The 26,330-nt window shown below is 41.6% G+C and overlaps 1 protein-coding gene across 2 annotated transcripts in view; it reads right to left on the bottom strand.

The window, feature by feature from the left end:
* The window catches only part of SELL (selectin L), a 354,075-nt gene that overhangs the window by 186,758 nt on the left and 140,987 nt on the right, over nucleotides 1-26,330 (bottom strand). For both annotated transcript variants that reach the window (XM_073592840.1, XM_073592841.1), the window contains exon 5: nucleotides 15,749-15,934. In XM_073592840.1, coding sequence (XP_073448941.1) covers nucleotides 15,749-15,934 — 186 coding nt within the window. The remainder of the gene's footprint in view (nucleotides 1-15,748; nucleotides 15,935-26,330) is intronic.

Here is a 26,330-nt window from a genome sequence, read left to right as displayed (position 1 = left end):
AATATAAAGGATAAGTAGTGTTAAAAAAAAAGCACCTGTGGGTTTACCTAATCATTTTTTGTATAATTCTCCTTTAAAGGGGCGTGGCAGGGGAGGTGCAAATAAAACCAATCCACTTACATTTGGCAGTGCTATCCCAGCACTAATATTACAGCTTTGCTTTTAATGTGTTTTAACCAGTTGTGGATCGCTCACTGCTTTTATATTGATATATCTTTGATCAGATCAGAAAAATACGAGTGTCCCCAAAAATGCAGTGTTCACAGGATCAGCCCTGTTCGCTGCCAGCACTTTGTGTTTAGCAGTTGTCACCCCCCTGTGTCAGTATGATTATACATTACATACATTGTACACAAAACTGCAGTGTTAGCAAGATCAGGCCTGGCATCAGACTTGTTTTGGTCCCTCCTGTCCTGGCCAACCTGGTCTCTGCATCAAGAACTGCTTCCGCCGCTACCACACACTAGTGGAGTATTAGTTTAGGGTACAGCAGGGCACAGTCTAGGGTACACAATTGACACACAAGGATCTCGAAAGATGCTAGGTAGTGATCCTAAAATCAAAGGCTGCAAGGCTATTGCTTTAAAAAGTAAAATTACAAAAACATTAAAATCGTTAAAAAAAAAAAATAAATAATAAAAAGTTAAAAAAAAAAAAAACAGTAAAAAAATAGGTTGTGTTTTATTGATTTAATGTTACATTGTTACTGTATTTTATTTTTAACCATTGTTTGTTTTGCAGGAATGCTAGTCAGGGTGCTGCTCTCAGAAAACATACATCATTGATTGCAGCACTGCAGGAGGAGATTTCTCATCCGCAGTTAAAAAAAGGTATATATGCCCAAGCATGAGGGTCCTGGGATGGTCAGTGGGCAGATCGCTCCTATGCTTTTGGATATCATTTTTTCATTTTTTTTTTTTATAGCAGCGATTTGTTTATCCACATTGATTGGTGTGAATGGAGGAATCTGCTAGGTTCCTTTTGTTTTTTAGAAAAAAAGGATGTTACATGTATGCCCAATAGGGATGAGCCGAATACCCCCTATTTGGTTCGCACCAGAACTTGCGAACAGACAAAAAATGTGTGCGAACATGTAAACACTGTTAGGCTCGATTAAAATCTATGCATGTTGCTTTTGAGCGTTTCTGCAGTGCTTTTTGTGGTGCTTGCTGCGTTTTTGAATGTGCGGTTTTGCCGCGTTTTTATTGCGTTTTTTTTTTTTTTTTTACAGTTTTTTTTTATACTGTATACAGTGTTAAAAAAAAAAAGAAAGAAAAAAATGCAAAACGCGGCAAAAATGCAGTAAAAACATGGTAAAAACACGGTACTACTCGTTTTTGGATGTGGGTCCATTGAATTCTATTACATGCAAAACGCTGCATTTTGCATGAAAAAAAGTCCCCGACCCTTTCCGAAAGAGGCACAAAAATGCATTGATGTGAACATGTTCCACAGGAACCCATGTTAAAAAATTCCCATGGAATTCTGCAAACTGCAAAATGCATTAGTGTGAATAGAGCCTCAAAATCTATTGGACATGAACGTGAAAAGTGCTAATTTTAAAGGCTTATATGCAAGTTATTGCCATAAAAAGTGTTTGGGGACCTGGATACTGCCCCATGGGACATGTATCAGTGCAAAAAAAGGTTTTTATTCAGGAGCAGTGAATTTAAGAATGCTTAAAGTGAAAAAATAAACATGAAATATACCTTTAAATATTGTGCCTGGGAGGTCCCCTTAGGCTCGATTCACACCTATGCATGTTGCTTTTGGGCGTTTTTGGAGGTTTTTTTTTCATGCTTGCCACGTTTTTGAGCAGCGTTTTTGCCGCGTTTTTGCCGCGATTTGCGTTTTGCGTTTTTTTTTTTTACAGTTTTTTTTACAGTCTTAAAAAAAAAAAAAAAATAAAATAAATAAATAAATAAATAAAAAAAAGGCAAAAACGCATCAAAAACGCACCAAAAACGCATCAAAAACGCTGCAAAAACGGTGCACTTGCGTTTTTGATGCTTGTCCATTGAATTCTATCACATGCAAAACGCTGCATTTTGCATGAAAAAAAGTCCCTGACCCTTTCCAAAAATGCAGAGAAACAAAAAAGCATTGATGTGAACATGTTCCATAGGAACCCATGTTAAAAAATTCCCGTGCATTTCTGCAAAATGCAAAATGCATCAAAAAACGCGCTAGTGTGAATGGAGCCTTAGTCTGCCTGTAAAGTAGCGCATTTTTCCCATGTTTAGAAAAGGACCACAGCAAAGTTACATTTCTAAAGGAAAAAATTTCATTTAAAATTGCTCACGGCTGTAATGTATTGTAAGATCCTGGCAATATACATTAAAAAATCATTTAAAAAAACAGCGTGGGTTCCCCCCCCCCCAGTCTATGCCAGGCCCTTCGGGTCTGGTATGGATATTAAGGTGAACTCCACGGCTATTTTTTTTTTAAATGGCGTGGGGGTCCCCCCCAAAATCCATACTAGACCCAAAGGGCCTGGTATGGACGGGGGGAACCCATGCCGTTTTTTTTTCTTAATTCTGTCATAGGGCTCCCCTTAACCACTTCAATACACTATATTATATATTGTACACTGCACTATCCCTGCACTGTATTATATATACTACACTGAGTGCACTATATACTCTGAACTGCAGTATATATACTATATGGACTGCACTATATACTCTGCTGAAAAATTGGGCCTTAGGTGTTGGTGGTGGCAGAACACGGTAACCCCTCACAGTTACTCTAACCCCTCACAGTTACTATATATAGGCTACACTGAATGCAGAGTATGTATATATATATATATATATATATATATATATATATATAAAAATATATATCTCCGTCCATTATAACACACTATACGGGCGCTGTGTAAGCAGCCTTATATAGTGTGGGGCGTGGACTTAGTCCCCCTGAACCATGATTGCCCAAAGGCACCCGCTGAGGAGCGTGCTGTGATTGGCCAAAGCATGCAAGTTAGGTGTATGCTTTGGAAAATGTAAAAAGGATATTCAGCGCTGACACATAAAAACAAAAAGTTAGAAGCGAACTGCAAGCTGACACTCAAGGTTTAACTCAAACAAAATACCTCAAATACATATTTAAAATACAACAGGGCTGCGCAATTCATAAATGTCCATAATGTTATATAAAAAATGAGAGTCCCACAATAGGTGCATGTGGCAACAGCTCAAATCTCCAATAGGTGCGGTGAAAAACACACACTGAATATCCAGTGACAGTGATCCCTCCACCACAGGAAAAAGATGGCCTCTCACCTCATCGATTCGACCTGAAACAGGTCACATAACAATAAACATATCACCAGACAGAAGGATCCCCACTCTGGATACCGTCCTCGAATCCACACTCAATAAATTCAATCATATAAATAAAGCAGAAGAAAACGATCTAGTGCTCACTGTTTGAATGATTTATTAATAAAAAGTAAAGAAACACACTTACATTCGGCCGCACTCAGAACCGAGTGCTGGCACATGAACGAATGGTGTAAACAAAACCAGCAAGATGGCCGTGGGTGACGTCATACATGACTCCTGACTCCCCGTATGCGCTACGTCCGTAGGCGGGAATTCATCAGCGCGAGGCAAGTTCCTATTTATTGTTATGTGATCTGTTTATTGTTATGTGACCTGTTTCAGGTCGAATCGATGAGCTGAGAGGCCATCTTTTTCATGTGGTGTAGGGATCACTGTCACTGGATATTCAGTGTGTGTTTTTCACCACACCTATTGGAGATTTGAGCTATTGCCACATGCACCTATTCTGGGACTCTTATTTTTTATATAACATTAGGGACATTTATGAATTGCGCAGCACTGTTGTATTCTAAAGGTGTATGCTTTGGCCAATCATCATACAGCAATGCATTGCGGTCTTGCAGTGCATTATGGGGCGCTTGAATTTGCTGCCAACGCCCCATAAAATTCGCTGTTCAGCGAACGGGCGAACACCCGATGTTCGAGTCGAAGGTACATTCGTCTCAAACTCGAAGCTCATGCCTAATGCCCAACATAGAAGTGTGCAGATGCAGGGCAGTAGATTCTTATGGTGAGCATACCATACACTTTTGCTGGCAGAGATTTCTTCATCCACATTGATCGATGTGAATAAAGGAATTTGTTAGGTTCTTTATTTTTGTATGCCCAAGCATTAGAAGTGTGGGATGGTCAGTGGGTGGTAGCTCCTATGTTTCGGTATATTATTTTTTTAAACTTTTTTCTGATCAAAATATCTTCATCCACATTGATCGAAATGTATTTCTTTTATTTTCTTTTTTCATCTTTGAAAACCTTGTGACAAAAAAATACTCTCTATGCCTCTTATCAAATGCCCTGGGGTGTCTACTTTCCAAAAAGGGGTAATTTGAGAGGGTGTTTGTACTATTCTGGCAATTCAGGGCATCCAAAATTGTGATAGGTAGGAAGCAACATAAGGAAATATGCCCTTTGAAAGCCTGGCTAGGCTACCAAAAAGTTTCTCACATGTGGTTTCCCCATACTAGGGAGAAGTATTACAATGTGTTTTGGGGTGTAATTCCACATATACCCATGGCATGTGTGGGAAATATTTCATTAAAATAACAATGTTGTGTAAAAAAGAAAAAAACATATTTCAAAAACTTGTAACAAAAAATAAAATCTTCCATGCACTCAACATGCCGCTTAGCAAATACCTTGGAGTGTACTTTCCAAAAAGAGGTCATTTGGGGGAGATGTTTGTACTATCCTGGCATTTCAGGGCCTCCAAAACTGTTATAGGTAGTCAGGAAATGAAGTGAAGGAACTATGCCCTTTGAAAGCCTGAAGGTGATCATTGGTTGTTGGCACCCATAAGCGGCCAGGCTCCCAAATGTGTTTTGGGATGTAATTCTACATAAACCCATTGATTGTGTGAGAAATATCTCATTAAACTGACAACTTTGTGTAAAAAAACATTTTCCAAAAAACTTGTGGCAAAAAATTGTAACTTCTATGCACTTAACATGTCTTCCAGCAAATACCTTGAGGTGTCTACTTTCCAAAAAGGGGTCATTTAGAGGGTGTTTGTACTGCCCTGGCATTTTAGCACCTCAAGAAATGTGACAGGCAGTCAGAAAGTAAAAGCTGCGTAAATTCCAGTATAAATACCATAATTTATAGACGTTATAACTATCACGCACACCAATCAATATAAATTAAGTGGGATTTTTTTTTTACCAAAGATAAATGACATGACAAAATTTAATTTCATTGGATATTTTTTATAACAGAAAGTAGAAAATGTTAAGGTTGTTTTCAAAATTTTCGGTCTTTTTTTTATATCGCAAAAAAATAAAACCCAGTGGTGATCAAATGCCACCAAAAGAGAGCTATATTTGTGTTTGCCAATTAAAGTAACACAGTGTTGAATAGCAAAAAATGCTCTGGTCATGAAGGGGGAAGAACCTTCCGGAGGTCAAGTGGTTAATAAATGGAATGTTTTCCTCTTTCTTGCACAAAGATTTTTTGTAATCTGCACATTATTGTTTGTATTTGCACATTATTTTATGTTTAACCCCCTGGCGCTGGCTCCTGCCAGCCCTTTAAGGGGTTTGGCATTTTTTGGAGGCGGGGCTTATGACCATGTGACCGCCGTGATTCGTAAGACACGCTTGGGAGCTTTTTGTGAGCTGCCGGTCACTCTGTCGGGTGCTCTCGGCACAGCTGTATTGGCGCTAATGCACGCAAATATGCGGCCCCTCGGCGCCAAGGCCCAGGCTCTGAGAGGCCGTATATTTGGGTGCGGTTGGTGCCTAGGGGTTAAGCGGTTGTAAAGGCTGAAGGTTTTTTACCTTAATGGAACAGAGAGAGCAGCTGTGTTACTCTCTCTTTCCCTCCTCATTGAACTCAGTGAGAGCAGCAGGAGCCATTGTCTTCTGCTGCTGTCAATCAAATCCAGTAATGACGGAGGGTGGGGGGCTGAGCCGCACGGTGTGTCAATAGACACACACAGGATGACTGGGAATTGAGCCTGCAAGTGAACCACCATTGGAAATGGCTTTGTCAGGGCTGGGCTCAGCCCTTCCTACTCAAAGCTGACTGCTCAGCTGTTGTCAAATTGCCAGCTCCTATCTCTCCACAGTGACTCACCTGTTGATGATATCCTGCTCGTCAGTCCTGCCTACTTAAGCCATCCAGTCAAGATGATCTCTGCCTTCGCCTTGGTCGCACCTCTAGAGATGCTCTCCTGTGTTCCTGTTAAAGACTTGCTTGGCTGACATTCCTTCTGGGTTCAGATCCTGCTTGCTGTTCTACTATGCTCATCTCTGGCTCACTGACATTTTGGCTTGTCTGACTATCCATTCCGGTTTCTGACCTCTGGCTATGTTTTGACTACGTTTACTCTGTTTACCTTTTTTATTATTATTAAACAAGTGTGATTTAACTGTACTTCTGTCTCAGTCTGATTCATGGTTTCTGACAGTCTTCCTATCAGTGGCACATGGAGAAGAGGAGGCTCAAGGATAAGTATAACATGTTTGTTATTTAAAAAAAAATACTTTACAATCACTTTAAGAGATTGGATCATGCACATCTGGTAGAGTTATGCACCAAGGATTTTTGCACAAAAAGATTTCTTGCATTTTGCACAGGACTGTTCATATTAGGGAAAAAAATCAAGAATGTTTTGACTATAGATACACTTTAATTCAGTAAATAATTTAAAAGCTTTCCATTTGGAGAAGTATTAGCATTAATGGATATGTTAAACCATTTTGCTTTTTTTACTTCTCTTATTGCTTTTTTTTTCTAGATCCTCTTTTTCTAATACTTTTTAAAATGATTGGCGTTCTATTCTGGCTAATTTCTTGATAGGTATTTTTTTGTGTGTGTGATTGCATGGTTAATTCTAAAAAAGATAATTAAAACCTGGAGCTACTAGTGATGGGACGGTGGAACAAGATGTTATAGTTAATTCTTAGTAAGTTAATTCTTACTAGATATGGATATCTTCTACGGTGTTTGCAGTCTCACGTTTACAGTTTTTGTATTTTTTATTTTTATTGATTTTGTTTAGTATTTGTTTAGTTTTTTTTTATTGCACAGTTGCGTGTTTTTGTTAATTAGAGTCCATACTTAAAGCGGAGCTCCACCCTAAAGTGGAACTTCCGCTCGTTGGATTCCTCCCCCCCTCCGGTGCCACAATTGGCACCTTTCAGGGGGGAGGGGGGTGCAGATACCTGTCTAATATAGGTATCTGCACCCACTTCCGGGCATAGATAGCCACAGAATAGCTGCAGATCATTTCCTTAGTTACTTTTGTAGGTATTTAAATGATTTATACCTACTATACATATTGTTTACAAGTAGAGTGTATATAGGTCAAATAAATTCTGATAATGAGCTTTAATCGTAAGGTGGAGAAAAGGAAAGAGACAGAAGAAAAAGGGTTGAAAGGTAGAGGTATGGTCCACAAGGTTGTCCCGCTCGTCAGTTTATTATTCTTTTTAGTTCTCTTTGAAGCCTTAGAATGGGTGTCTCTGTAAGTCATTTAATCTGTTACCATGGCAACAGGACAGAGTCATTGAAGTTTGACAGGAACTGTTGTTTTATCCAAGGATGCCAAAGTTTTTCAAATTTTGGAATTTGATTTTGATCGATGGCTACCATCTTAGCATGGGACATTGTATTATTCATTCTGTGAATTGTTTCTGCTAGTACCAATGTAGGAGATTTCCATGCCTTGGCCACTGTTTGTTTTGCAGCCGTTATTAGTTGGATCATAAGTTTGAATTGAGAGAGTGTTAACCATTCCGGTTTTAGATTAAGTAAAGTTAAATATGGATCTGGTTGTATTATTTTTTTAAATATTTTAGATGCAATCACGAAGACTTCCTTCCAGAAGGTTTGGATTACTGGGCACGTCCACCATATGTGTAAATATGTGCCTATTTCTGGGCATCCTCGAAAACAAAGAGCTGAGGTATTAGGTGAATATTTTGCCACTCTAGCGGGTACAAGGTACCAGCGAGTTAGGACTTTATAATTTGTCTCCAGTGCTAAGATGTTGGGTGAAGATGACTTAGATGTGAGCCATATGTTAGACCAGTCCATGTCTTCTAAAGTTCGTCCCAGGTCCTCCTCCCACCTCTGAACGTAAGAGGGTCTATTAAGATTTGCTACTCCATATAATTGATTATAAAGTGATGAAATTGTACCTTTAGCAAATGGATCTTTTGTACAGATTGATTCAAAAATGGATAATTGGGATAATGGTGTATCCCCCTTTAGGAATGGTGTATAAAAATTTTTGATTTGGAGATATCTAAATATCTCAGAGTTTGGTAGATCATATTTTTCTCTAAGCGATGGGAATGAAAGGAATGATTTAGATGCTATGAAGTCATTTAGTGTCTGAATGCCTGATGTTGTCCAAGCTTTAAAAGAATTTGGGTAGATCCATGCCGGATAAAAGGCCGGATTTCTGATAAAAGAAAGGAGAGGATTGTGTGGAGATTGTAACTGATATTTGGTTTTTAGTTTATCCCAGAGAGATAAGAAGTGTTTAGTAATGGGATTATGAATTTTAAAGCGGTCTTTAGGATCAAGCCATAATAAATTTGATATTAATAGAGGGTCATTTTCTGAAGCCTCTATAAATACCCATAATGGGACTTCCTGTTTTGCATGGTATTTGGACAGACTGGCCAAATGTGCTGCTCTGTAGTAGTTAGTAAAATTAGGGTATCCCAGGCCTCCTTTATTTTTGGGAAGATGTAGTGTGTGTATAGGTATACGTGGTTTAGAAGAGCCCCATATAAACGAAGTTGCTCTTTTTTGTACTATTCTCAAAAAATAGGAAGGAATTGGAATAGGGAGGACTCTGAATAGATAAAGCAATTTGGGTAGAATAGTCATTTTGATTGCATTAATCTTCCCTATCCAGCATAAAGTTGCGACCATTGTTTTATTAGATTTGTGATCTGTCTTAATACAGGAGGATAATTGGTTGAGAATAAGTCAGAATGAGATGCTGTTAAATGAATTCCAAGATATGGGATTGATTTTTCTGCCCATGTGAATGGGAGTGCAGCCCTAGCCGGGATCAATTCCATGTTAGTGAGTGAAATATTAAGCACTAGGCATTTCTTAGGATTAATCATAAGGCCGGATAGGGCTGCAAATCCATCAAGAGCTTGTATTAAGTTAGGACCAGAGACCTGTGGTGATGATAGAAAAAGTAATATATTGTCTGCAAATATACATAATTTGTGTGTAATACCTCCTACTTCAATGCCAGTTATAGTTTGATTTGTTCTGATGTATTGGGCCATGGGTTCGAGTATAAGGGCAAATAATAAGGGAGATAATGGGCAACCCTGTCGGGTACCTCTTTCGATATTAAAGGCTTCAGATTTGTATCCAGCATATTTTATATAGGCTTTGGGTTTATTATATAATGCTTTGATCCATGTTAAAAAGTGGGGTCCAAAACCCCATTTTTGTAATGAATATTGCATATATTGCCAGGATACTGTGTCAAATGCCCTCTTAATATCGAGAGATAGAAAACATAAAGGGATTTTCCGTTTTTTAGCAATATGTGCCAATAACACTGCCCTGCGTATATTATCGCCTGCCTGTCTATTTGGCATGAAGCCTACTTGATCTCTATGTATTAATTTTCCTATAATGCTATTGAGGCGTTTTGCTATTATTTTTGCTAATAATTTAATATCGAGGTTTAACAGAGAGATAGGCTGATAATTCACACAGGAAGTATCATCAGAAAGGGTTTTGGGATCATACAAACAATTGCCGTTAGTGTTTCTTGCCGAAAAGAATGTCCATCTAGAAGTTTGTTAAAAGTTTCAGTGAGAATGGGAGAGAGTATTTCTGAGAATGTTTTATAGTATAAAGCCGAGTAGCCGTCTGGGCCTGGTCTCTTGTTAAGTTTTAGGTCTTTTATGGCTTTAGCAACTTCATCTATAGTTATAAGCTCATCCAAACTGCTTTTTTGATTCTGAGATAACTCAGGTAAGGTTATTTTTGAGAAGAAGGATTCAGCCTCTGTAGGATTAAATTCATTGTTTGTCTTGTATAGAGATGTGAGTGAAATTTATGGACTATTTTAACTGGATTACAAGTGTAAACATTTTTTGATAATTTCAAACGTATTGGTTTGAAAGATTTGTTAGTTGAATTTAATGCCCGAGCCAAATATGTACCTGGTTTGTTTGTATTCATGTAGACATTGTGTTTGGAGCGTTTGAGGGATTTATCAACTGACTCAGTGAGAAATAGATCGTATTCCAATCTAGGTTTTTCCAGATGAGATTTTGTACTCTGAGATGGATTATCTTGAAATGATATGTAGGCTGCATTAAAATTAAGTTCTAGTTTTTTTGCTAGATTTTTGCGTTCCCGTTTAAATAGTGCCATTTGTCTTTGTATTGTACCACGCAAGACAGGCTTATGAGCTTCCCACAGTGTTATTGGGGAGATGTCTGTTGTATTATTAATTGATATGTATTCCTTTAAAGCTTGTTCAATGGCCATCTGATGTAGTGGGTGTTTGAGCATTATGTCCGGTAAGTACCACGTTGGGTCATGCGCTTTTGGTATGGCTGAGGCTATAGTAGTGTATACTGCATTATGGTCAGACCACGGAATCGGAATTATATCTGATGCAATAATTTCTGGTATCATTCCTATTGTTAGAAAAATATGATCTATTCTGGTGAAGGTTTGATGAGGGTGCGAGAAATAAGTGAATTTCTTTTTCATTGGGTTACTTTCTCTCCACGAATCTACCAGATTGTATTTGGAAAGAAGTTGAGAAAAAGGTAATCTAGAGGTTATTTTGGATGGTGTAAAAGGTGATTTATCTAGAAATGGGAGGAGGACCTGGTTCGAATCCCCACACATTATCACTGTTCCTATTTTGTGTGTATTAATCACTTGTAATATATGTGAGAGGAATGGTGTAGGTTGTTTGTTAGGAGCGTAGTAGGAAATCACTGTGATTGCTGTATCCATTATATAACCCATGAGTATCAGGTATCTACCTTCTGGGTCTTTAATTTCTGATGATAAGGTGAATGGTGTGGTTCGGTGAAATGCAATTAGAGTTCCCCTTTGCTTGGTACAGGCAGAAGCCGTGTAAATTTGTTGATAAAAAGGAGAAATATATTTTGGAGTAGAATCTTTGGTGAAGTGTGTTTCTTGGAGACATACTATGTGAGCCTTCTTGTTATGGAAAGTACGGAAGGCTTTGGTCCTTTTTTGAGGGACATTTATTCCCTGAACATTCAGGGAAAGTATATTCAGTGGTGCCATGGCAACAGATCAAATAGTTTTGACTTACTTTTTGTTATGCAGAGCTGACTGCGCAGATCAACCTGTGTGGACTGAAGAGATGAATAGATAGAAAAGAAACCAGTGAATTCTGGAGTAAAGAGTAAACAAAAAACATATGAGATTAGATGATACATTGTATAAATTATTTTTTGCAAGTAATCACAATTTACCCGTGAAAGAGAATAAATATCTCTCTCAGGGGAATAAGTGCCTTCGTCACACTCCCACATAATATGGTTGGGAGAATAAGGAGGGCTAATGGGGGTACACGGATCTTCCGCTTACAGGAGAGAAGTGCTATGTCAAAAGACATCAAAATGATGTTTCATTAATTGGAGTGCAGAATATAGTTTTTGTTGAAATTATTTATTCCAGGGTGGTTGTATATGGTTAGTCTTGCCCTAGGCTAAATAATTCAGTTAGAAAGGTACTGTTAATAACTTTGGTATTGATGAAGATAGTTTGAATTATTTTGGGATTTTAACCCTTTTAGAGTAAACAATTACATATTTTATTCATATGTAACTGTTTAGATATGTTAACTCATAAAATTGAGGTTGTATTGCTTCAGATTAGAATAAACAAAAACATAATTCTAGGAACTAGTTAGGTAATAATATATTTGTTTTAAGAAAAGAAAGAAAAAGCTTCCATTACTTCTGGATTATTGAACATATTTGTCCTAAAAAGTAATAAATCTATTGTTATTACCTGATAATATATAACTGAACAAGAATTTCCTTATTTCACTTATATATTCTAAGGCTATATGAATCAGAAGTAAAAAGAAATATAACTGGAATGTAACATGATCCCACACAGTGTGTGACTATCAGAATGCAGTTACATTCAGTTATAAATACAGGTTTTTTATGGAGAACCATCTCTTAGTATAATAAATGAAGAGATATCAGGAATTAGGATGTCAGTCCATTGAATCTTCTTGGTCCATGGATGATGTGGCATAACGGCCTCTTTTGTGAGAATGATGATTCCCATTTTGTTCTGAAATTTTCTGGGTGCTGCCTGAAGGTGAAGATGATGCCATTCTTCTGCGTGTGGGAGAGTTGCTGCTTGTGGGTTCTGTCAGATTTAATTTTAAAAGGGTTTGTTGTAGTTCATCTGCTGATCTGCTTCTGTAAATTGTACCTTGGTAGTTAAATCTGACTGAAAAGGGGAAGCCCCATTGATACATAATGTTGTGGAGTTGCAGTTCCATTAGTTGGGGTTTCATGGATCATCTTTTAGTAATAGTAAGTTGGGATAGGTCAGCAAAAATTTGATAATTGTGTCCTTGAAAATTAAGTTCCTTTTTTTCTCTTGCAGCAATTAGTATTTGTTCTTTCGTTCTGTAATAATGAAATTTTGTGATTATATCACGTGGGGGTCCATCTTTCTTTTTAGCTGTGAGGGCTCTGTGTACTCTGTCCAGTTCTAAATGTTCAATAGGGATATCTGGCTTTAGTTCTTGTAATAGAGCAGTAATAGTAGATTGCAGGTCTGTCACAGTTTCAGGTATTCCCCTTATGCGCAAGTTTGAACGTCTGGCTCTATTTTCGTAATCTTTGAGCTTAGTTTGAAGTATTAAATTCTCTTCTTTTAATTGTTCCAATTATGTTATATTTACTTGGGTTGTAATTTCAATTTCATCCATTTTTATTTCTAGGGCTGCGGTGCGGTTTCCCAGCTCTCTTATTTCTTTGGTTAGGCTTTTTGTTATTTGGTCTGAGGTTTGTTTTAAAGCCTTATGAAGCATCTTTTTAAATTGTAATAATATTACTGGGGATGCTGAGGAGGCTTGTGGAGAAGTTTGTGAGAGGATTTGTTCTGTAGCTGACTCAAATGGAGAGTCTTGCTGTGACATTTTCTGTCTGTGAGAGCGCCCTGATGCTGTATCTTGTGAGGTGACTGGAGCTGCTTTAGTTGCAGTGAGTGCCTGTGAGCTCTTTGTGAGGTGATTTTTATTTCCGCCACGGTTTCCTCCCAGTACCATATTTCCTGCCCAAACTTTCACAGTTTGTTCCCTGGGGCATAAAGGTTCAAATGGATGCCTTTTGAGCCTGCAGGCTCAGCTTTGTCCTTCTCTTCTCTCCTCAGCGGTGCGGAGCTCTAACAATGCATGTCTGCTCCGCTAGGCTCCGCCCATCTCCCTCCACCAAATCATATTTCAATCAAACAAATATTGTAAATATACAGCATGTCATAAGAAATGATGTGTTATATCTTATGATATACAGGACTGTGCAAAAATTTAAGGCAGGTGTGAAAAAAGTTCTGTAAATAAAGAAAGCTTTCAGAAATAGAAGTGTTTATAGTTTATTTTTATCAGTTAACAAAAAACGTGACATTGACTGTATGACATATACATACTGTTTGTTAGGGGTTGTTGTCCTGCTGCAGAATACATTTGGGGCCAATCACATGCCTCCCTGATAGTATCGCATAATGCATAAATATCTGTCTGTATTTCTCAGTATTGAGAGCACCATTGATCCTGACCAGATCTCCAACTCTTTTTCCAGAAATGCAGTCACAAACCCGCATGGAACCTCCAGCAAGCTTCACTGTTGTATGAAGACACTTAATATTGTACCACTCTCCAGCCCTTCGGCAAACAAACTGCCTTCTTCTACAGCCAAATATTTCTAATTTTGACTAATCAGTCCAGAGCACCTGTGCGATTTTTCTGCACCCCAGTTCCTATGTTTTCATACATAGTTGAGTCACTAAGCCTTGTTTCCATATCGGAGGTGTGGCTTTTTGGCCATAATTCTTCCATGAAGACCACTTCTGGCCAGACATCTCGGGGCAGTAGATGGGTGTACCTGGGTCCGACTGGTTTCCACCAGTTCTCTGCTGATGGCACTGTAAGTAAGCAAGATGTGTCTTTCATCTGCTGCATTACATTTCCTTGGCGCCTTTGGTCCATAATCTTGCCCGTTCCTTTGTGCTTCTTCAAAAGTGCGTATACAGCACATCTTGAAACCCTAGTCTGCTTTGAAATCTTTGCCTGGGAGAGCCCTTTTTGATGTATTATAACTACCTTGTGTGCCCAGTCTTGCCATGGTGTATGATCTGTGACACAACCTCACCTTAGTAGCAGAGTTTGGCTGTTCCTCACCCAGTTTTAAACCTCCTACACAGCTGTTTCTGTTTCAGTTAATGACCTACTTATGAAATGATCATCATTAGCACCTGCTTGATATAATTGGTTAATTATACACCTGACTCTAATCCTACAAAATCTTTGACTTTGTGCAAAGTGTACAAAGTGTGCAAGTGTAAGAATTGATGCTGGTTTGAAGCCAAAGGGTAATCACACCAAATAATTATTTGATTTAAATTTTTCTTCTATTCGCTCACTTTGCATTTCGTAAATTGATAAAAAAAATTAAATTATATTTTTGAAAGCATTCTTACCTTACAGCATTTTTTTCCAGTTATTTTCATCAACTAGAACATTGAAGTTTTCTCATGTCCAGATAAATAGTTTTTTTTAAATATTTTTTCTAAACATACATTTCCTGTTTTTACTGAGTAAACAGGTATGCATTTAGTTTTTATAAATAGATGTTACATACCATATCTGTCACCAAATAAACCATGAAATACATTGAAGGGATATATGAATCTTAAATAAATTTATTTTGGGGGTGGGGGGGTCACCCTGTTTACCTATCACATTAATCACTGGGATTAAATGACATCTCTTACATATTATCCAGTTCAACATCCTTCTTGGATGGAGACCCATATATTTTGAACAAGTTTATACCTTAGCTTGCTGATTATTTTCGTGTTTCAAAACATTACTCAGATGTCTGTAATTAAATACACAATTACTTCTTAAACATGTACCTTCTCAGGTAGAACACCACATGATAACTCTTCTGTAATCTTCCTTCAGTTTTTCAGTTTTTTTTTTTTTTTTTGCAATCTTGATTATTGCAATATAGTCTCCAGAGATTTTTTTTTTTTTATCATTTACCATTTTATTACTTTGGTCTATTCTGACACTACCAACATGGTAAAATGTTACAAAGAATCCCTCTAATAGATTGGGACCACTTTGGCTCCAGCAACTTTACCCAAATATGATTTTGGTAATATGGCTATGGTCTGGGGACTTTGGTTTCTTTTTATATATAGTATCATTTATAGAGAACTGTTGATATGTTGTGCATCCTCCCCCCTCCCCCCTTGCTGATGATTACTTATGAAATGGCATTGTGTCTCTGGGGCAGTATTTCAGCCTACAATGTCTCTTTTTAAAATGTTGGATAGGGCCCCATTGGAAGAACTGCACCTTAAATCTTTAGAACTATAACTCTTAATTTTAGTACCTAAAATATGTGTTAAATTAAAATACATTGTACCTTGCCCTTTATTTTCTGTACCTGAACAATGTGGAGTTGCTTCACTCCAGTTCCCGGAAGAAAGACACTGGATATTATCCATTCCATTCAGGAAAAATCCATCAAAACATTCAAAGTGGCAGAGGGATTCAAAACTGAAATTTCCCCAAGGATGGGAACAATTCATATATACCAATGGTTCATTTAGCAAATGGGGACATTGTACAACTGTAAGAGAATACAGACATATATTTATTAGAGTTACATTATGTTAAGATTGTGTATTTTAAGTGAAACTACATTACCACTTTCTTTTTTTAATATGCAAATAACATTTGTGCACCACAGACATACTAAAACTTTGAAAATCTGAATAATCTGGTTGAATGAATTAAAGAAGAGGGTACTTCAAATTGATATTATATAGTCCTTTGTTATCCATCAGGGATAGAGGGACAAAGGAGAATGACATGAGAAGGTCAAAGACAATCATAAAATCATTGTATAAAAAAGGTTCAAAAACTGTGCTCATGTCACAAGTAACACTAAAATGCCACGTACACACAATCGGGATTTTGGTCGGAAAAAGATATGATGGCTTTTTAGATGGGATTCCGCTGAAGCTTGCCTTGCATACACACGGTCACACAAACGTTTGCTGAACTTTTGACCGTCAAGAATGCGGTGATGTACAACACTACGACGAGCCAAGAAAATTGATAGAAACCATGAACCAGACCAAGACAGAAGTACAGTAAAATCACACTTGTTTATTGATAAAAATAAAAAGGTAAATAGAGTAAGCGTAGTCAAAGCATAGCCAGAGTCCAGTAACTGGATCGGGTAATCAGCCAAGCCAGAGATCAGTAACCAGATCGGGTAATCAGCCAGGCCAGAAGACAGGGATCCAAGTAGAGGAACAGCAAGCAGGATAATGAGCCAGAAGGGATGTCAGCAAAGCCAGTCTTTAAACAGAAATGCAGGAGATGGTTTCTTGTGATGTGACCAAGGCGAAGGCAGCAATGAAGTTAGCTGGAGATCTTTAGGTAGGCGGAACTGACGAGCAGAGCCACAACAGCTGGTTAATTGTGGAGAGAGATGAGAGCTGGCAATTAGCCGACAGCTGAGGGGCCAGCTCAGAGAAGGAAGGGGTAAGCCAGCCCTGACGAAAATGAAGTTCAATGCTTCCGAGCATGCGTTGAATTGTTTCCGAGCATGCGTAGGAATTTTGCGCGTCTGAATTGCTACAGGCGATCACGTTTTCAGATAGGAACTTTTTCTGACCGAAAAATTGAGAACATGCTCCCAACCTTTTGCTGGCTGGAATTTGGCCAGCAAAAGTCCGATGGAGCATACACACGGTCGCATTTCCCGACCAAAAGCTCTCATTGGTCTTTTGCTGGCCGAAATTCCGATCATGTGTATGCGGCATAAGTGTATGTGAATAACAGCAGCGACTAAACCATGTGATATAACCACAGTCAGAAGCAGAATCAAAATAAAAATGGCCGCACTTGCTACACAATAATCAGAGTGAACCAAAAACAATCAATAAATTGTGATAACACATAAGAAGAGAAAAAAGAAAAAAGTCCACGTGAAGAAGTAATAAATTGTAGAGAAATTCTTCAAATAAAGTCCATCAAGATTCCTAAACCAAGATATGTAGAAGCTCCTTCTGTGAAAACCACCCCCTCAATCAACAGGAGCACTTACCAGATCATGTTGACCCTCTATCTCTAGAGAGGTCAGACGAGTTCTAATCATAACCCTCAATTAGATATAGTGGATGGAAATACACTCCTGAGCTCCTTGACTCCCTCTGCCTATTGGACGTAGAGGCACTGGGGGGGGGGGGGGGGGGCGGTAGGGCTCAGGACTGCCAGCTACCCTCTTCCGCTATAAATGTGGGCAAGCTAGGAGCAGGCACTCAGCTGGAGCTACAGCACGGTACAACATGCTGCAGTAGTCATCTGTCCGGAGGGAAGCCAGCGATAATTCTCTACAATTTTTTAACTTTTTCACGTGGACTTTTTTCTTTTATTACAATTTATTGATTGTTTTTGGTTCACTCTGATTATTTTGTAGAAGCGCAGCTTTTTTTATTTTTAATCATAGAATCATAGAAGCAACATTTAAACAGTGCAGCCTTCATTTATGCAGAAATCACTGTTATGAAACCCGTAAATTCCGATCGTGTGTACACAATTCCGACGCAGAAAGTTTCACGCATGCTCAGAATCAAGCAGAAAAGCAGCACTGGCTATTGAACTTCATTTTTCTCGGCTTGTCATACGGTAAAAAAACATGGATTTTTTTGTCGGAATGTCCGATCGTGTGTATGAGGCATTAGTGTTTATGAGTGCAATCAGACTGTCATCATAAATTTCAATGACAGCGTGAGCTCTTTGGGGGCAAGCTTAAAGCTAAAGCATGCCTAACATCTTTAGATGAATGTTTTGTCGTTTTGGGCTTACAGTGTACATCCAAAGTCTTTAACTGGTTAAACTTGCTTTATTCTTTTTACTCTGTGTATTTAATATTTTTAATAGGAAACTGAAAATTTCTGTTTTTAATAAGAAACTGAAAATTTACCACAATCTTCCAAATAGTGACTTCTTTCTATACAATCCAATGCTTCACCAATGTGCTTCACCATTGTGCAAACTGGCCACCCATCTGAAAATTCACTACAAAGCACACTGCGCCACAAACACGTGACTTTCTCAAGGGATGTCTGTGATGCAATGTGTTGGGAGAAGCCAGGTGACCAAGACGGATATTCAAAATTGTTAGCGATTTTACCTGTGTGACCCTGCGGTCCCTCACACTCTGTTGGGGCTGGGCTCAGCCCTTCCTTCTTTGAGCTGGCCGCTCAGCTGTCGGCTAATTGCCAGCTCCTTTCTCTCCACAGTGACTCAGCTGTTTATGATCTGCTCGTCAGTCCTGGCTACTTAAAGCCATCCAGCTCACTTCATCTCTGCCTTCGCCTTTGGTCACATCTCAGAGACTTTCTCCTGCGTTCCTGTTGAAGACTTGCTCGGCTGACGTCCCTTCTGGCTCCTGATCCTGCTTGCTGTACCACTACGTTGATCTCTGGCTTTCTGACATTGGCTGACTACCTGATCTGGTTACTGAACTCTGGCTATGTATTGACTACGCTTACTCTGTTTACCTTTTTCTTATTATTAAACAAGTGTGATTAACTGTACTTCTGTCTCAGTCTGATTCATGGTTTCTGACAGTAGGCGAAGGCCATGAATTCAGAAGATGCAGTCAGTCCACTTGTTGGTAATATTTTTTCCAGATTGGATGACCAGGATCACCACATGGATCAGTTTGCTTGGCATTACAAAGGCTCCTGAATCGCATGGCTCACCTGGAATCTTCCACTATGGCTGCTCCGGTACAACCTGTGTTGCAGGCCGTCCCTGCTGCTGCTCCAGTCTCTGTGCAGGCACCCGCCTCGAGTATTACCTCTATAAGAGGCATGTCTGGTTCCGCTCCGCTTCCCCAGCGATTTGGGGGTGATCCAGTTCAATGCAGAGGGTTTCTCAACCAAGTTGAGATATACTTTGAGATGCTGCCCCAGGCGTTTCCCACGGACAGAAGCAAAGAAGGTTTTGTGATATCTTTGCTTTCTGAGAGAGCCTTGGCTTGGGCAAACCCTCTATGGGAGATGCAAAAACCCATGGTCCTGAGTTACCCAGAATTTGTGGCTTCCCTCAAAGGGGTATTTTACATTCCCGCACGCTCCGCTTCTGCTGCCAAGAGCCTCATGTCCATCAAACAGAGTACGAGAACTGTTGCTGATTAGGCCATTGAATTCCATACCCTGGCAGCAGAGGTTGCTTGGAACAATGAGGTCCTCGTGGCTGCCTTCTCTCATGGTCTCTAAGATCAGGATGAGATAGCAGCGCAAGATATACCCACTGAGCTGTAGAGGCTGATCACATTTGCCATCCTCATTGACTCCAGACTCAGAGAAAGTCTCTCTTTTAAGGAGCGCTGGCGCAAGCCTCCTGTACATTTGTCTCTGAGCTTTGCAGTCCCACCCTTGCCTCCCTCACCTCCCATGCCTCCTGGTACCGAGTCGGTCTGTGAAGATGAACCCATGCACTTGGGCTTCCCGCATCTTCCTGTGAATGAGAGAGCCCTTAGGAGGAGGAAGAGATTATGCCTTTATTGTGGCCAGGCTGGTCACTTTTTTAAGTCATGTCCTACCAGTCCAGGAAACGCCCGAACCTTGAGGTCCTGTCACGGACAGACCCTAGGTGGCGTTGTTTCGTCTCCAGTTTCCCAGAAAGATAAGCCTCTGGTTTCGGTTACCCTGTCTTGGGCTGGGGCCGGAGGAGTACCGCAATTTTAGCGATGTCTTTGACAAAGGTCAAACTGGTAGTTTGCCTCCACACCGGTCGTATGATTGTGCAATTGACTTTCAACCTGGTGCCATACCTCCTCGTGGCCGGGTTTACCCTTTGTCGGTCTTGGAGGATAAGGCTATGGAGGAGTATGTTGCAGACGCACTTTCTCGAGATTTCATATGCAAATCCTCGTCTCCTGCTGGTTTATTTTTTGTGTGAGAAGAAGAGTGGTGAGCTGAGACCTTGTATCGATTATAGGGGTCTCAATCATTTCACGATTAAGAATGCCTATCCCATTCCGTTGATTACGGAGTTATTTGACCGCCTCAAGGTAGCAACGGTTTTCACAAAGCTTGATTTGAGAGGGGCATACAATCTCGTCAGGATTAAACAAGGGTGGAAAACTGTGTTTAATACCAGATCAGGTCATTATGAGTATCTCGTAATGCCTTTTGGCCTTTGTAACGCTCTGGCAGTTTTCCAGGAGTTCATTAACGATGTCCTCCGAGATTTGTTTTTGTTGCAGTTATGTGTGGTGGTTTATCTCGACGATATCCTCATATTTTCCAAGTCCCTGGAGAGCCACCACACAGATGTCTGTCGTGTGCTTCAGAGACTAAGAGAGAACAATCTCTATTGTAAATTAGAAAAGTGTGAATTCCATTGTGAACAGGTTAAATTCCTGGTAATTTCCACTGCTGGTTTTTCGATGGACCCAGAGAAACTTTCCTACAGTGGCCTCGACCCAGAGAAACTTTTAGCGGTCGTACAGTGGCCTCAACCCGTGGGGTTACGTCCTCTGCAGCGTTTTCTTGGCTTTGCCAACTATTATCGGAAGTTTATTTATAACTTCTCGTCTCTGGTCAAGCCCCTGACTGATATGACCACGAAAGACGGCAACCCACAGAGTTGGTCTCCGGAGTCCATTAAGGCCTTTGAGAGTCTCAAGGCTGCCTTTGTTTCTGCTCCTGTGTTGGCACACCATGATCCTACCTTGTCTTTTATTCTAGAAGTTGATGCTTCTGAGACTGGAGTTGGCGCTCTTCTGTCTCAACGTCCTAACTCTGAGTGCGCTATGCATCCGTGTGGCTACTTTTCCAAGAAATTGTCACCGGCAGAGTGCAATTACAAGATTGGTGACAGAGAGCTGTTGGCGATCATTTTAGCCATGAATGGAGACATCTCCTTGAAGGTACCACTGTGCCGGTTCTCATTCTTACTGACAATAAGAATCTCACATTCTTGTCTAAGGCTAAGCGCCTCTCTCCCAGAAGGGCGCAATGGGCTCTTTTCTTGTCGAGTTTTAATTACATTGTCTCATTATTACCCGGTACTAAGAATGTAAGGGCTGACGCCTTGTCACAACATTTTTCCTCCACTTCCAAGATGGCATTGGTTCCGGTTCCTGTGATTCCTCCTGATCGTATTCTGGCTACGGTTCGCACCAGTCTTACTTCTCCTTTGGGTGATAAAATTCTTGCTGCTCAGGTCGATGCTCCTCCTGAGAAACCTTGTGACCGCTGCTTTGTTCCCAAGAGTCTCCGTACTGCTGTGCTCCAGAATTACCATTCTCCCAAGGCTGCTGGACACCCTGGGAAGAATCAACTCTTTTGGGCCATTTCCCAACAATTCTGGTGGCCTAGCCTACGTTCTGATGTAACCGCCTTCATATCTGCCTGTTCCGTGTGTGCTCAAGGTAAGACTCCACGACACCTTCCAGTGGGCCTGTCAGGGGATGTTATACACAACATCCAATGCAGGTGATCAGATCGCTGGGCTGCACCAAGGAATCAGGGACAAACGAATAAATGAATAAAAAGGTATGTTTATTGTTAATGATAAAGACACACGTGATATCAAGATAGCAAACCAAAAACAAGTAAATGGTGAAAACACAGCAAACCCCCAAACCCACCTAACTATCTATCTAACTAATATAATACACGAGCAAGGAAACAAACATGAAATAAAAAATAAAGGCATGGGCAAAAGCGACAAGGGAACAGAAAACAGGAATAATGAAGCAGACCAAGGAGCAGGGAACAGGAAACAGGGCTCAAGGACAGGATACACAAACGGGGTCCAGGAACAAACAGGAACAGGCTGGAACAAGAGCAGGTACTGGCAGGGACAAGGGCTAGCAGAGGAATTCTGAAGCACTGAGGCTTAGTTCAGGGTGGGTTTATATAGTCCAGCAGACCCATGACAGGTGTGCTGATGGCAAGTCTGAAGTCCAGGCAGGGAGACACCCGCTGGTGGCCACTGGAATTACACCCTTTTGGTGCTGAATGTAATAGTGCCACCAGCAGGTGAAACCGGAGATGACACCGTTCCTGACAGTTCCCCCCCCTAAAGGAGTGGCCTCCGGACACTCCATTCAGCCCTGGGTACGACAGTCCGAGTGGGTGCAGAAACACCCTACAATGTTTCCCTACTGAGTCTGCGGACTTCTTCGCACTTCCAAGGCCAGAGTCTTTTAGTTCACTGGGGAACATGCCATCAGAGTCTAAAAATAGGACACGCACCCCACCACCCGGGTCAGGAAGTTTGGATCCGGAGATGAAAATTAGCAGGGTAATGGGAAAGAAACCATTGGAGGCAGACCACACAGGAGCATTACATTCAGGCCAGGCGACAGACAGGATTGACACAGCGGCAAGATGGCCATCAGTCAGGAACAGTTTTAGCAGGCACCATGTCATCAGGCTGAGCAGAAAGCAGAGGTACATCACACTGGGTAGTGGCACATCCGCATCGAGCTGGGCAGCAGGCAAAAGCACATCGAGCTGGGCAGCCGGCATGGGCACTTCAAGCTGGGCAGCCGGCATGGGCACTTCAAGCTGGGCAGCCGGCATGGGCACTTCAAGCTGGGCAGCCGGCATGGGCACTTCAAGCTGGGCAGCCGGCATGGGCACTTCAAGCTGGGCAGCAGGCTCATCAAGCTGGAGAGCAGGCACTGGTACTTCCGGCTGGAACACTGGCACCGAGACATCAGGCTGGAGGGCAGACACGAGACATCAGGCTGGAGGGCAGACACCGAGACATCAGGCTGGAGGGCAAACACCGAGACATCAGGCTGGAGGGCAAACACCGAGACATCAGGCTGGAGGGCAGGCACCGAGACATCAGGCTGGAGGGCAAGCACCGAGACATCAGACCAGGCAGCAGGTACTGGAACTTCAGACTGGGCAGTAGGCACATCAGGCAGAACAGCAGGTGCTGGCACAACAAGCTGAACAGCAGGCACATCGGACTGGATAGCAGGTACTGGAACTTCAAACTGGGCAGCCGGTACTGGAACTTTAGACTGGGCAGCAGGCACTGGCACATCAGGCAAAACAGCAGGTGCTGGCACAACAGGCTGAACAGCAGGTGCCTTGGACTGGATAGCAGGTACTGGAACTTCAAACCGGGCAGCTGGTACTGGAACTTCAGACTGGGCAGCAAGCACAGACACTGGCACATCAGGCAGAACAGCAGGTGCTGGCACAACAGGCAGAACAGCAGCTGCATTGGACTGGATAGCAGGTACTGGAACTTCAAACCGGTCAGCCGGTACTGGAACTTCAGATTGTACAGTGGGCACAAGTGCTGGCACATCGGGCAGAACAGCAGGTACTGGCACAACAGGCTGAACAGCAGGTACATCGGACTGGATAGCAGGTACTGGAACTTCAAACCGGGCAGCTGGTACTGGAACTTCAGACTGGACTGTGGGCACAGGCGCTGGCACATCAGGCAGAACAGCAGGTGCAGTGGACTGAATAGCAGGTACTGGAACTTCAAACCGGGCAGCTGGTACTGGAACTTCAGACTGGACGGTGGGCACAGGTTCTGGCACATCAGGCAGAACAGCAGGTACTGGCACAACAGGTTGAACAGCAGGTACATCGGACTGGATAGCAGGTACTGGAACTTCAAACCGGGCAGCTGGTACTGGAACTTCAGATTGTACAGTGGGCACAAGTGCTGGCACATCGGGCAGAACAGCAGGTACTGGCACAACAGGCTGAACAGCAGGTACATCGGACTGGATAGCAGGTACTGGAACTTCAAACCGGGCAGCTGGTACTGGAACTTCAGACTGGACAGTGGGCACAGGTGCTGGCACATCAGGCAGAACAGCAGGTACTGGCACAACAGGCTGAACAGCAGGTACATCGGACTGGATAGCAGGTACTGGAACTTCAAACTGGGCAGCTGGTACTGGAACTTCAGACTGGACAGTGGGCACAGGTGCTGGCACATCAGGCAGAACAGCAGGTACTGGCACAACAGGCTGAACAGCAGGTACATCAGACTGGATAGCAGGTACTGGAACTTCAAACCGGGCAGCTGGTACTGGAACTTCAGACTGGACAGTGGGCACAGGTGCTGGCACATCAGGCAGAACAGCAGGTGCTGGCACAACAGACAGAACAGCAGGTACTGGCACAACAGCAGGCATCGGAACATCAGGCTGGGCGGCATACAGGAACACATCAGGCTGGAACAGATCAGCTGGTGGGGAGGCAGTATTGGATACTGGCATGATGGTATGGGTTGGAAAAAACTTCCGCTTCTTTTTGGTTTTAGCCACTGGGGATCTATAAGTGGGTACAGGGCTGTAGGTAGTGAATGCAGCTGGTAGAAGCGAAGAGTGAAAGGATGGCAAAACAGAGGGAGTAGGTTTTGAAGGGAGATTTAGTGGAGCTGATGGAGGCAGTTGAGAAGCAGCAGGGGAGTTAAAGGCAGGGTAGGTGCAACAGGAGGAAACAGGGTACTGGTATTTCATTGGTAGAAAGGTATATTCGGAGCTAACAGAAACTGAATGCAACAGACTTGACCAGGCCTGTATTAATGATTGCACTGAATCAGGTTTGCACTTAGCTTGTCTGACCAGAGACTGCACTGATTCAATGCATTTTGCAAGCACCTGCTGAGGACAAGCTGAATATTGTTAAAAAAAAATGCTAAGTCATCCTCCAACAGCCAAACTAAAGATTCTACCTGAGCTGCACTAAAAGGGGGTGTATAGTCATCACCTCCCTCAGCGACATCAGACAGGGCCAACTCAGTACAGATCTGAATTAATGGTTGCACATCTTCAAACAAAAAACTGCCTTGATCAATAAAAACATGAGCTAGGCAGATGCCTTCTAACAATTGTTCCCTAGTGTATTCAGCCAATGTCTGATAACAAAAGTCTCTGTCATCAGTTGCCAGGAGCGATAAATACAAAATACTTTCAAAATCCATCTTTCAACAATAGCTGGGACTCAGGCCCCAATTCCCAGGTGCAACCGATCTGATTGCATGGCTTCAGAATTCTGTCAGGGGATGTTATACACAACATCCAATGCAGGTGATCAGATCGCTGGGCTGCACCAAGGAATCAGGGACAAAAGAGTAAATGAATAAAAATGTATGTTTATTGTTAATGATAAAGACACACGTGATATCAAGATAGCAAACCAAAAACAAGTAAATGGTGAAAACACAGCAAACCCCCAAACCCACCTAACTATCTATCTAACTAATATAATACACGAGCAAGGAAAGAAACATGAAATAAAAAATAAAGGCATGGGCAAAAGCGACAAGGGAACAGAAAACAGGAATAATGAAACAGACCAAGGAGCAGGGAACAGGAAACAGGGCTCAAGGACAGGATACACAAACGGGGTCCAGGAACAAACAGGAACAAACAGGAACAGGCTGGAACAAGAGCAGGTACTGGCAGGGACATGGGCTAGCAGAGGAATTCTGAAGCACTGAGGCTTAGTTCAGGGTGGGTTTATATAGTCCAGCAGACCCATGACAGGTGTGCTGATGGCAAGTCTGAAGTCCAGGCAGGGAGACACCCGCTGGTGGCCACTGGAATTACACCCTTTTGGTGCTGAATGTAATAGTGCCACCAGCAGGTGAAACCGGAGATGACACCGTTCCTGACAGGGCCTCTGTCAGTACTAGGATCCCTTTAGGACCCAGCACAACTCACCTGACACAGCCTTTGCCTGGGAAACAACAGTGATTGGTCGGCTCACCTTTATATCACCTGTATCAGCATTCAAACAGTGCTCGTGTTAGAGTTTACCTGTGTGATTGATCCAGCTGATATCTGCTCTGTGTATTTCATGTATAACCCGGCTCGTTTGACCCTGCATGCTTGCTTCTGATTAGGTACCATTTGGATTCTGATCTACCTGTGTATGACCCCGCTTGCCTAAACTAGGCTTTGCCTGATTCTACTGTAGTACCTTCATCTGCAGCAGTGAACT

Source organism: Aquarana catesbeiana, linkage group LG07, assembly GCF_042186555.1.
Source record: "Aquarana catesbeiana isolate 2022-GZ linkage group LG07, ASM4218655v1, whole genome shotgun sequence".
In the NCBI taxonomy this organism is placed as follows: domain Eukaryota; kingdom Metazoa; phylum Chordata; class Amphibia; order Anura; family Ranidae; genus Aquarana; species Aquarana catesbeiana.
Note: the sequence above shows the minus strand (reverse complement) of the source record. Positions and strands in the feature narration are given on the sequence as shown.